The 12,120-nt window shown below is 39.7% G+C and overlaps 1 protein-coding gene across 3 annotated transcripts in view; it reads left to right on the top strand.

Moving 5' to 3' along the window:
- ARHGAP39 (Rho GTPase activating protein 39) overlaps positions 1-12,120 on the top strand; it is a 145,000-nt gene extending 132,880 nt beyond the window's left edge. For 2 of the 3 annotated variants that reach the window (XM_075211581.1, XM_075211582.1), the window contains one exon: positions 1,512-12,120. In XM_075211581.1, coding sequence (XP_075067682.1) covers positions 1,512-1,706 — 195 coding nt within the window. In that variant the 3' untranslated portion in view covers positions 1,707-12,120. The remainder of the gene's footprint in view (positions 1-1,511) is intronic. The other variant, XR_012692709.1, reaches the window with a different exon arrangement.

Below are 12,120 nucleotides of genomic sequence, written 5' to 3'. Positions count from 1 at the left end.
ATACACGGTGTATGGTCAAATGTTTCAATCCTCCCCCTTACAGCAGTAGTCTATCAGTGGACACTTTAACTGTTAGACACACTGTCTCTGTTGCCTTGATTATACAATGGAATGACTTGACTCAATTAGCTGTTTGGCTGAATACACTAAACAAAGGGTTACAATATAACATCAGGGAATAACATGGCACTTCTCAATTGCATGACCCATTGAGACATTTAACACATTTTATTTGTAGCATTTTACAATTTTGAGATACATTTTGATACAACATAATTTATATTGATTCAAATTAATACATTTCCAAATGCTATTTCAGAGAGTATAATACTGTGGAGACATTGTACATCATCTGACCTAATTACCAGGTCTCAAATTACCTGTTGACCTAGATAATTAACGTGGGCTGTCAGCTAGCCAGGGTTAGTAATCACTCAGACATTGTTCTGATTACAAACCAGATCTAAGCCGCACCTCATAACAATGGACATTTGAGACAAATGGTAATTACCTGAAATAACCCAAACAAAATGACTTCTGCTGTCCTGTTATCTTTACACAATATGGCAAAATTCTCTATATTTCTAATACATGCAATATTGCAGGTAATAGCAAGGGCAAAATGTATCTAATAATACACCGATGTTCTGGTGTATATACCGTATTTCCCCATGTATAAGATGCTCCCATGTATAAGACACACCTGTATAAATCATGTGAAAAAATTGAGGCTAATGTTTATAGTCTTTTGCAGAGTAATTTGTGACTGCAAAAAAACATATCCTCAATTTTTTCACAGAGTAATTGTGCAGCAGGTACAGAGAGGAGAGACGGAGATCTAACCCTATTGCTAATCCTGCCTCACCCTGTCAGATGCTTCCTCTGTCCAGTAGTCGTCTTTCTTCTGTCCGTTCTGATCCTGATGCTGGAAAGTCGCTGACCGTCCTCTTCGCGATGACCGGATATCCAATCAGGACTTTAACAAAGTCCTGATTGGACAAAACGCCAAATGCAGAAACCTGAAGTGTGCGTTCCAACTGCGGTTCAGGCACCACATCCGGTCATCGCGCAGAGGATAGTAAGCGACTTTCCAGCATCAGCATCAGAACGGACAGAAGAAAGAAGACTTTACTGGACAGAGGAAGCATCTGACAGGGTAAGCGCTACTACTCTTGTTTTTAGACCCAAAAATTTGGGGGAAAAGGTGCGTCCTATACATGGGGAAATACGGTACTTAGACTGGGCCAAGGATTAAAAAGTACATTAAATTGTAAGAAACGGTGACAAATAAAAACTCCTCAGTCCAGGGGACCCCGCTTCATCACAGCATCTTTTAAATCAGCGTCTCTCAGCTACATCCTGCGTGACATACATAATCTCTGTTGAATGAATTCAGTATATTTGTATACATTTAATGTGACCCTTGGGTCTGTGGGATGTAAGGCTGTAGTTACATGTAAGTGGCATCATCTTTTGATAGACGTTTCTTTTTGTGTCCTCCTTCCCTCCAGGTATTTGCACAGCCAGCCAATGTGGCTGTCACAAAGATGGACATCAGTAACCTCGCCATGGTAATGGCGCCAAACTGCCTGCGCTGCCAATCGGATGACCCACGTATCATCTTCGAGAACACCAGGAAAGAAATGTCCTTCATCCGGGTTCTGATCCAGCACCTGGACACCAGCTTCATGGAAGCCATTCTATAGCAGAAGATGGTGAATACAGGAATACATCTCATGATATGAGGAGAGGTCTCCGCTGCCACCACCTGCCTTCTCATTCTGTACAGAATCCACGGAGTGAATGCTTCATCTGCTGCCGCAATAAAGACCCTTCGCACCTCCACCTCGGACCAAAGTGCAGCGTATCAGCTGCAAGACTTGACGGGAGCGCTGGACCCTCTCTCTCCGGGGTCGGACTGACACGTATATTTCCCAGAGTGACTTTCTATCGCATATGATGTGATGGGTTTCCGTTAGTGAGCTTATAAAATAAGCAGTCACATCTGTTTTCATTGGTTATACCCCCGTGTCATGCATGGATTAGTGACACTGCCATCTGCTGGTGAGCACTAGTAGAGAAGCTTGAGAAGATCTAGTGAGGCTGGTTTGCAGAGCGCACTTGATGCGCGCTGGAAAATTGCCTGGTTTTGCACCAGTGCTCCTTGTCAGTCAACCTAACATACATGGAAGGTGCACGCCTAGTCTCCGCTCTCTGGAGACGCCTCTACAAACTACACTGGTGCTTCAACATACGGAGAGGCATAAAAATCATAGTCTACCCTCCTACCACTTTATATCGCCCTCCTGCCACTTTAATTTAATACAACCTTATTATTTTTCTGCACAGTCCCTAAAGTGTGCTCTCCCCACCCCTTTATCTCAGTTACAAAAAAATCTCACTCCACAATACTATGGGTATTGGTGCTCCTCCTCCGTACCTGGCCCAGGCCGGCCCCCACTCCACCCGTCCCCTCCCCTTTACAACCATTTGTTGGCGTCAGTCTCGGCACATGGAGGGACCGAAGCAAATTTTACACCGCGCATCATTTTGCACTTAATAACTAGCCTTCAGTAAATCCGCGTACGTGGTAATAGATTAGCGCCTTAGTGGTCTGGTTCCTCACAGCCAGCCTATGGAATCGCCATGGGGAACGCTGAAAGAGATCACCGCGGAAGATGATCAATATTTATCTATTGCATAGCCAATAAATCAGCCTTGTTACAACACCTGTACATGGAGGTATGTGACCTATAATGTGGTAAAGAGCTGCTTTGTTTTATATATTTCTAGCATCAAAATTAAACATGCAACATTATTCTTTTTAAAGTGCATATATGACGATAATGTGCAACATTCTCTGCTATGTGATACGTTTGCAGAGTCTAATATTTATATGTCACTCTATGGGACTTGTACTTTCTTATGTTGCAGTATTTTCTTTACAGTGATGCTGTTTAATGATGTATTTTTATTTATTTAATTATAAATGTCCTCCTATATACTGTATGGGGAATGACCTATTAGTCTGGAGATCCTAACAGGACAGAGTTGTAATCTCTGTTCTGTAGCAGAAGTTCCAACGTTTGTGGGACGGCAGATCAGGCTGGCAGAGTACGCTCTGCTGTACCAGGCCTGGTCTGTAGTGTAGGCTTGTTGGCGGAAATAGACGATGATGCTCAGATGATCATTTTCGGTATATTGATAGTAATTGGCACCTTTTCCTAGGAACTCCAACTGACTTAGCAGATACGGAATAGAATAGTAAACGGAGGAGGGCGAGGTTCTACCCATGAACCCAAGAGATAATAACTTCATAAACTCACAGGAAGAATCTTTACACTTTTACGCCCTCTTCAGATGCATCTCATACATGAGACGGGCGGCATTCTGCACCCCAGAGACTTTCACTTGTATCACCCAGTTCCCCAACATCTATAGCACCGTCCATACATTCAAATCACATGGCTTTATTCTGCGAGCCCTTTCACGTGTATACTTTAAATATGCGCATTGTTATCAACGTGCATTTACTGTAACACATAAACAGTCCATGTTATGGATAATATACCTCCAGTGTTATTCCCAGAAGATTTTGCCAGTCGGATGTGGTTAAGAAGCAGCTGGGTGGGGGCAGTTCTAATACTTTGCAATAAAATTGTTGGAGGTTATTGCCCACACCTGCCAGGACTGGTCAGACTAGTGGTCAGTGGTCTAACACACACTGCTGGCTGTAGTGCCCACACCTGCCAGGACTGGTCAGACTAGTGCTCAGTGGTCTAACACACACTGCTGGCTGTAGTGCCCACACCTGCCAGGATTGGTCAGACTAGTGCTCAGTGGTCTAACACACACTGCTGGCTGTAGTGCCCACACCTGCCAGGACTGGTCAGACTAGTGGTCAGTGGTCTAACACACACTGCTGGCTGTAGTGCCCACACCTGCCAGGATTGGTCAGACTAGTGGTCAGTGGTCTAACACACACTGCTGGCTGTAGTGCTCACACCTGCCAGGACTGGTCAGACTAGTGGTCAGTGGTCTAACACACACTGCTGGCTGTAGTGCCCACACCTGCCAGGATTGGTCAGACTAGTGGTCAGTGGTCTAACACACACTGCTGGCTGTAGTGCCCACACCTGCCAGGACTGGTCAGACTAGTGGTCAGTGGTCTAACACACACTGCTGGCTGTAGTGCCCACACCTGCCAGGATTGGTCAGACTAGTGGTCAGTGGTCTAACACACACTGCTGGCTGTAGTGCCCACATAGAGCCTATTATACTTGCAGAAAGATGGTTCATTCTATTATAATAGGATTCTCTTGGGCTCCAAGAGCCGGGTAACAAGTAAAAACAGCTGGGTGCAGCACCTGGGAATTAGGTGCTGTGGAGAACTCTGCACCTCTGACTATGTACTGTGAAAAGCTGGTTATTTAAGATACATCTTTGTAAAAGTAGGATTTCTGTACTTGCAATTCTGGATTTAAAAAATGGACTGTAGATTTGCAATGCGTGTTTTTAATGACCATGTGAAAGGGTTCATTCTGAGTCACCTAACAACCCCATACAACTCTTTTCGTTGCCGCCTTTTTTAAATGAAGGCGTTTACTAATCGCTTTAGTGGTTTACGGTAATTACTTGATGGTTGATATTGGGGTGACGGCATCTGTCTGCCTCATCACCCCGCTCCTGGCTTCACTCTGAGATTTGTTGCCGTTCTGCTGAGTTACAGGTGGAAGATGTAATATTTCTACAAAAGCTTCTATTCTAATAGTATATGACGATTCATTGTCAATGTAGTATCCAAAATATCAATATTGTCATCACAATGAAAAAATAGGTTTTGCAGGATTCTTGCACAGACTGCAGGAGTCTGTTGTTGTCTTCATCGTCCTTGTTATTTTGAGTTTAATGCAGCGACGTGTGGCCTCCTCCTTACTTTGCAGTGACTAGCTATAGCCAGATAGCCAGTGATCCCCACTGAGGTTTAGTAGAAATGACTGGCATCTCCTTGATTGAACTCTGATGTGATTTTCCACATTACAATATCCGCTTATTACATGTCGTTTCACAATGTTTTTATTTATTACATTTATTTATTTTAGCCCACCCTCCGTTGTACAGAACTAATTTTAAATAAATCGTATATTGTGTCACATTGGCAAGTACATCTTAAGTTGATTTTTGCATCAAATTTTAAGTTTATATTTACGTAAGGGACAGTCAGTAAATTTACTGACGTATTGAGCCCTCCCAGGGCCAGGAGTATTGATGAAGATGTGTGATTGGCAGGAGTCTTGGTTAATCAGCATTCTCCAGAGTTACACAGCTGTAACGAAGCACTAAGTGACTGTATCGGGTATTCTCGTAGAGTTGTAGCATGTTAGGGGCCCGGCTCCAGCAGAAAATTCATGGTCCGCTCTTAATCTTGTCCTGATACAGAGTGTGTGACAGGAGCTCAGCCTTAGGGGTTGGGGGACAATAATTTTTGTTTCCAGCCCAGCTTTATATGTAGAATATTAAGGAGCTGTAAGATGTGGATGTGAAAATTGGGTTACCTTAATCCACAGACATCATGTACACGGCACGGTCATGCTTTTCCTCGTTTGAACCCACTTTACCCATTGACCCACCTAATCCTATGTAAAGCCGCCACAAAGGTGGTCTGATGCATACTATTATACACACTTTGCATGTACTTTAAGCATTACAAACCTACACATAAAAGGTAAATGCCTTTACAAAGTGATACAACTTCAGTAGAAGAATCTGTGGTCAGATCTGACAAATGTAGTATCGGTTGTATCAATATATGTAGGTAAAAAACGTAGCTCCCAAACATCTTCACTAGGTTCAATTCTAGCAAGTTCCATAAATGTTGTTGTTCCTGCTAGAAATCCTATGTAAACCAAATTATACTTCATTTAGCCATTTCCAAGAAAAGTTATATATTTTTAGGAGACTGGTTTGTTACTAGTTTTTCTTTAAAGCCCTTTGGTCATTCAAGTTTTAGTCCTGTAATCCTTTATGTAGCTTCTGCTTAAAATTTGTGATATTTGAGGTTACAGGTGCAAGAGTGTGCTCACTTTGAGCTTAAACAAGCGTCATGTCACTGAATCATATATATCCCCTTACTAGAAATGGCTGGGTGTGTACCTTTAATCCGTGCTGCCTACATCTTTGTAGGAAGTGTTACAAATATTCGAGGCACAAATAGAATTAACAACAATCCATAACATTCTCTGTAGAGATTTTCAGTTGAAATAAGTCACACCTGAAAGCCACCGTCTTTAAATACTGCTCAATTTCTCCCTGATCCAATGTAAGATATGTGTGTAAATTCATCATAAATTTATTCATCGTGTAGAGCAGTCAGCGTTCTTCTGCTCTCCAATCACTGTCTGTCTCATGTCAATCTTCTGCCCACAAAATATCTAACCCTCATTGTTCTATCCTCTGATTACTGACTCTGCCCTGATATCATTGTTCCACCCTCCGACTACTGACTCTGCCCTGATATCATTGTTCCACCCTCCGACTACTGACTCTGCCCTGATATCATTGTTCCACCCACTGATTACTGACTCTGCCCTGATATCATTGTTCCACCCACTGATTACTGACTCTGCCCTGATATCATTGTTCCACCCTCTGATTACTGACTCTGCCCTGATATCATTGTTCCACCCACTGATTACTGACTCTGCCCTAATATCATTGTTCCACCCTCTGATTATTGACTCTACCCTGATATCATTGTTCCACCCACTGATTACTGACTCTGCCCTAATATCATTGTTCCACCCTCTGATTATTGACTCTACCCTGATATCATTGTTCCACCCACTTATTTGTTATCATTTCAAAATTGTTGTCATTGCCAAATCTTGTGTTGTGACTTTGTTGCAATGTTTCAATTTATACAAATTTAGCTCCTTCACTTCCATACATGTTTCTGATCGTGCCTTTCACTGCTATAGTTTAAGTGATCCTCTCTGATGTTAGACTATTATTAATACTATTCTAGAGTTCTCCCTTATTTCCTATTATGCTCTACATGAAGACTATTGATCGATCTGATAAATTAATTTGCATGTTACTTGTTTTTGGGTTTTGAAATACTTTTTAGGTAAACAGTAAGTGACCTGCTAGTAATTTGTGGGGACTGCCAACTGATGCCTGTTAGATAATATACAGCACAGGTCTGTCTTAATGACACATTTCATATTTAGACACTGCCTCTCTTGTGTGGAGCTTTCAGTGATGATGACCGCAGAGTTATTGTAGGAAAATCAGATTAGAGATTTATTTTTCGTATATTATTGTTGTTGTGTTGTTCAATGAGTAACAATAAGGAACAGGCTCCTTGCGCGAAACTGGATTGACCGCCTGTACAATGGGCTAAAACCTTTATATTAGGGATTTCTGTTTTCAGTATTACAAGTTAAATCTGTATTTTGTTTTATGTTTTTTATTTGATCAGTCTACATATTATGCCCTATATTTTTATCCCAAGTCCTTTTTTTTTAAATTCTTTTTAACTAAAATTAGAAAGTGGCAAAACTACATTGAACAATTAACATCAACAAATGACAGATCCATCAATATGATACAGATAGATCCTGATTTCTGCTGCCATCAGGACTCCTGGCTTCAAAACACAGGACTGTCACTTGTTCCAATAAATCAATGATCATGTTTTTGTTTGGGGCCTTTAAGTCACAGACTGGATTATAATGTTTAATTAATTCTCATGTAATTCATTTTGGGAACAGAAGGTGCAGGGTGGCAGTTCTCCGTTAAGATATGAATAAGACATTCATTGTTAATAATTGAGCATGTTTATTGATATGGTCATTAAATAAAGTAAATGAGGGTGTCGAGAACAGATAATCTTTGAATTCCTTTTAGGAAGCATTCAGTCTTCTTCTGGAAACTGCCAAATTTGATTTGTGTCTCCTTATATTGCTGTAAAGCTACAACTGCATCGTAGAAAATAACTATGGACTGTCATTGGGACTCATAACAACCAGTATGTTGTAGGAGGTTTTCTCAGCAACATTATTTTCTAATTAATTGTACTTTGCCGAATATACAATAACTGGAACAATTTGCCTTATTCCTGGCCACAAACAACACGATAATGGGAGGAAGTGACTGATCTAATATCAGATACAAATAAACAAGACATTTCTCTGATTGGTTTATGTGTTACAAACATCAAACTATTTCCATTGTTTCCAGAAGGTCTAAGTGCTGTATGAGCAGTGCTGATATTAATGACCACAAAGGTTAGCAAATAAATGAATATGTACATTAATAATATTATTTACAAGGGAATATATTTATTGACCTGCAGCATGAGCTAGTGACCACTGTGTGTGCTTCTTGATTCAGATAAATCTGGATTATTTACTGAGAGACTACGGTTTTTCCGAAGCACTTGCACTGTGATTGTTTTACATGTGCATTAATGTCCTCTTTGCTCAGTAATAATTTAAACTTGAACTATACAGTGAACCAATATTAGTGGTGAATACAGGGAAGCAATATATTTCTTCATATAACAAGAAATATATTTGCAACATGTCAGATTTCATTCCGCTATCCGACTGCCCAAGGTGTCCAAGCCTATGATTTATTGCCTGAAAACCTCTCGCCTCTTGCTTTTTAGTATGATAGTGTCACATTTACAAGTTTTATTTTATACGGGTTATATTTAAATTCTATTTTTATATATTGGGTTACTATACTGTTTTTGGTTTTCTAAACAATATAAGAAAAAGTTATCTGACGACGATATCCGTTCACTGACTGATATACTTCACAGCGTTTTATTAATTGACGCAGTCACCTGCGCAGGCGGAAACTTGACCTTTCCATTAGTTTTCTGAGTGCTACAGGAATTTTCAGGAATTGTCCCAATTTCCTGGTCATACCGCTTTTCTGAATCCTTCACGTGAGCTTTAAGAGTCATTTATACCCTTCCCAGAGTAAGTCATTGTCTGTGAATTGTTTTGGGGAATGGGCGAGTATGTAGACCTCATAACTACAGCGCGAGGGCAGTATAGCCCTGTCTGAGTCATATAGCTGACTTAATCCACTTATCAGTGTCTTGTTATAAACAAGGGATAGTTTGAACATTTTGGATGAGTGAGATTTTCACCATCATATTCTCTACTAAATCTAACTTGACCTAAAGGAAAACCCTTTACTTCTGATATAAATCTGAATTTTTCCTGTGAAACATATGGTGATGACTACTACAAGTTTTGTGTAGGTGATAATGCTTCTTGTACTAGGTATTTATTCTACCTACAGATGTGTTTTACCTCGGAAAACCCTTAACTGGTGCAATCATATATTTTACTTTAATGATTTAATAATAATGTTTAACTATAGAAATAAATACCAAAATGCTTGGTTGGTACTAATATGTGTATTAATCCTCTATTTTTATTTTTTCTTTGAAAGCTTCTAAAAATCAAATAGTGCTACCTGATACTTAGTGACTGATGTTCCGTAGAGTGGGGACTTCTCTGATTGGTCCCCCAATGTAACCTTTCAGTGCGTCTCAGTAACTCCTGCAAATGAGGGTGAAACGCGGGGAACTGTGAAATGACGACATAGACGTCAATACTGACATAAGGAAAATAAAGGTGTGAGATGCTATTTAGTCTATAATACAGAATGCATAGATCAGCGATCGGTGACACAAAATAGTTATTTATTTGCTATATATCTGCCTTGTTTGTCTCCCCTCTTTTTTATGACACGTAGGAATTTACAGCATGCTGCAAAGGGATTCGTACTAAAGGCTGACAATCTACCAATGCTGCCACCTCTGCGAGTCCTGTCCCGGTGGGACACAAATGTTGTATTATATATGTATATATAGATAAAGAGACTGCTAGTTCTCATGGTAAATACATATTCTATTTATTTATTGGATTATTATCCATGCTGTACATTTCACGTAGGTGACACTGCGGTATTTCAGTTGTTATGAATGGGAAATCACGATGGTGTGTTGGTGTTACCCAAGTGCACATGTATCTCCCTGTAATGGCTCAGATCTGTACATAATAAGTACGTCATTGACAACTGCTTGTCTTGGATTATGGATTAGGAAGTCGGGATCCCCTATAATAAGATCTGATCCATTTTTATAACTGAAACATACTGAGAATCTTTATACGATACAGGTGGGAAGTGCAGACAATGTGGCCCAGGAGTTGTTGTATAATACAGGCAGTGAGCCAGAATTGTACAATGAGAATTACGTTTGTATCAGACACAATCTTCAGATTTATTTTCCTGTATAAAACTGTATTGACTTCGTCTGTTTCTCTGTCCTCTTATTATGATTGAAAATAATGTACATTAAACATCTTAAGCCCATAACAGAGACCTTTGACTTGCGATGGAAAAGCTCATTGGTCAATAACAGGTTATTTCCCAGAATCCCTGGCTGCAGCCGGAGTACTGTATACTGTGTGATTGTGAGGTCATTACCCAGAACCCTTGACTGCCATGATGACTCTGTATACGGATTAGATAATATATTTGCACAGTGACCTAGCAAGACATTACACGTTATGCTAGAACCAACACGTGTTTTGCTGTTCTTTCTGTGGCACGAAATGCTGATTAATGGATACTAGTCCAACAATTTAATCTAATAATTGGAAAAAGAAAAGTTGAAAAATGTTTAATTTGAATCATCCAGTGCCCAGGCCAGAACAGAGCTAAATTACAAACCAATTACTGTATTATTCCCTGTAAATGAGCAAGGACAGGTAGAATGAGTGCATCTATACTGCAATCCTCCAGCTTCTCATTTACTTGTTCCACACTTGTCACACTGACTGAATCTGTGTACATATGAGGTTTAATGTGGGCTATTAACCTAGCCAGTAAATGAGCCAGAGCAATATGAGATCACACTTCGAGGGGCCCTTAACTGCATTTACACTTCCCTTAATTCCTCTCTGGGCTTTTATCAAGTGATTAAAACAACCTCAAAGTCAGTTCAATGAAAAATTCCAACCTGTTCCAGCCCCCCAGGGACCCCCTCCATTTCTTGTGTATTTCCCATCTACTTTGGTCCATAAAATGTTAAGAGTATTTCATTTATGAAGATTTATCTGAACATAAACCAAATATATCGGTATTTGCCATCATGTGAATTGTAACAAGTGCTGCATTAAAGATCTCGTACACACGGGTGTTGAAAATCCATGTAAAAGTGTAGATATCACTTTTTGTGTCCCTGAATAAAAGTGGGTTCATTAATGCGCCTCAAACCTTTTTTACATCATAATGTACAATATACTTACCAAGAGTCCATTACACTGTACATATAGTGTTAACGCTGATGATCGCTGCAGACTGTGGCCCGTATGTACGAGGCCTTAATAAATGTACTTTAATTGTGGGTCAGAATCTCCAACGCTAGCTTTTCTTTTCTGCTCAATTTAAATTATATAATAAATCATTTTAAAAATGTTTAATTGTAACAGAAATGATACATTATAGTGTACAGTTTAAGGGTTTTACTTGTTCATCTTCCAGAAAAGAACTTTAGTGCATGAATGATAAAATGGCCTAATAATATTTGTAATTGTTTTCTGACACCTCTGTCATTATACAGAACTGGAACGGAGTACGTGTGTGTATGTATATGTATGTGTGTATGTATGTATGTATGTATGTATGTATACACACACGCACAGATAACCATGTCCTGCGTGCAACCACCAGCTTTACAGCTCTAGAAACACTACGGAGATTGGAGTTTGTTTACATGATGGTCTTTTTTTAAATTAGAAATAAGCAACATTGTACATTAATAGAGCTTTGCTGTGTAGCCCTTGTATATGTGTTGTTTTTTTCACTGTTTTTACAGATCTATTTAATTTTATTTTTACAACTGTTTTATTTATTAAAAAATTGGAATAACTGTAAAAAAGTTGAATTTTTGTGTCAGAATGAGAACAATCTCGATCCAAGACCTCCTGTTGTATCACTCCTTGGTAAAGCGATGGTTTTAACATTACTATTGTGTAGATGCAGATGTCACAGTGCGTCCACAAGAATAAAAATGGATTTCAGCATCTAAAA

The sequence above is a fragment of the Mixophyes fleayi genome, chromosome 5 (genome assembly GCF_038048845.1).
Source record: "Mixophyes fleayi isolate aMixFle1 chromosome 5, aMixFle1.hap1, whole genome shotgun sequence".
Taxonomy (NCBI): domain Eukaryota; kingdom Metazoa; phylum Chordata; class Amphibia; order Anura; family Limnodynastidae; genus Mixophyes; species Mixophyes fleayi.
The sequence above is the reverse complement of the archived record's forward strand: the minus strand, read 5'-3'. Positions and strand labels throughout refer to the sequence as shown.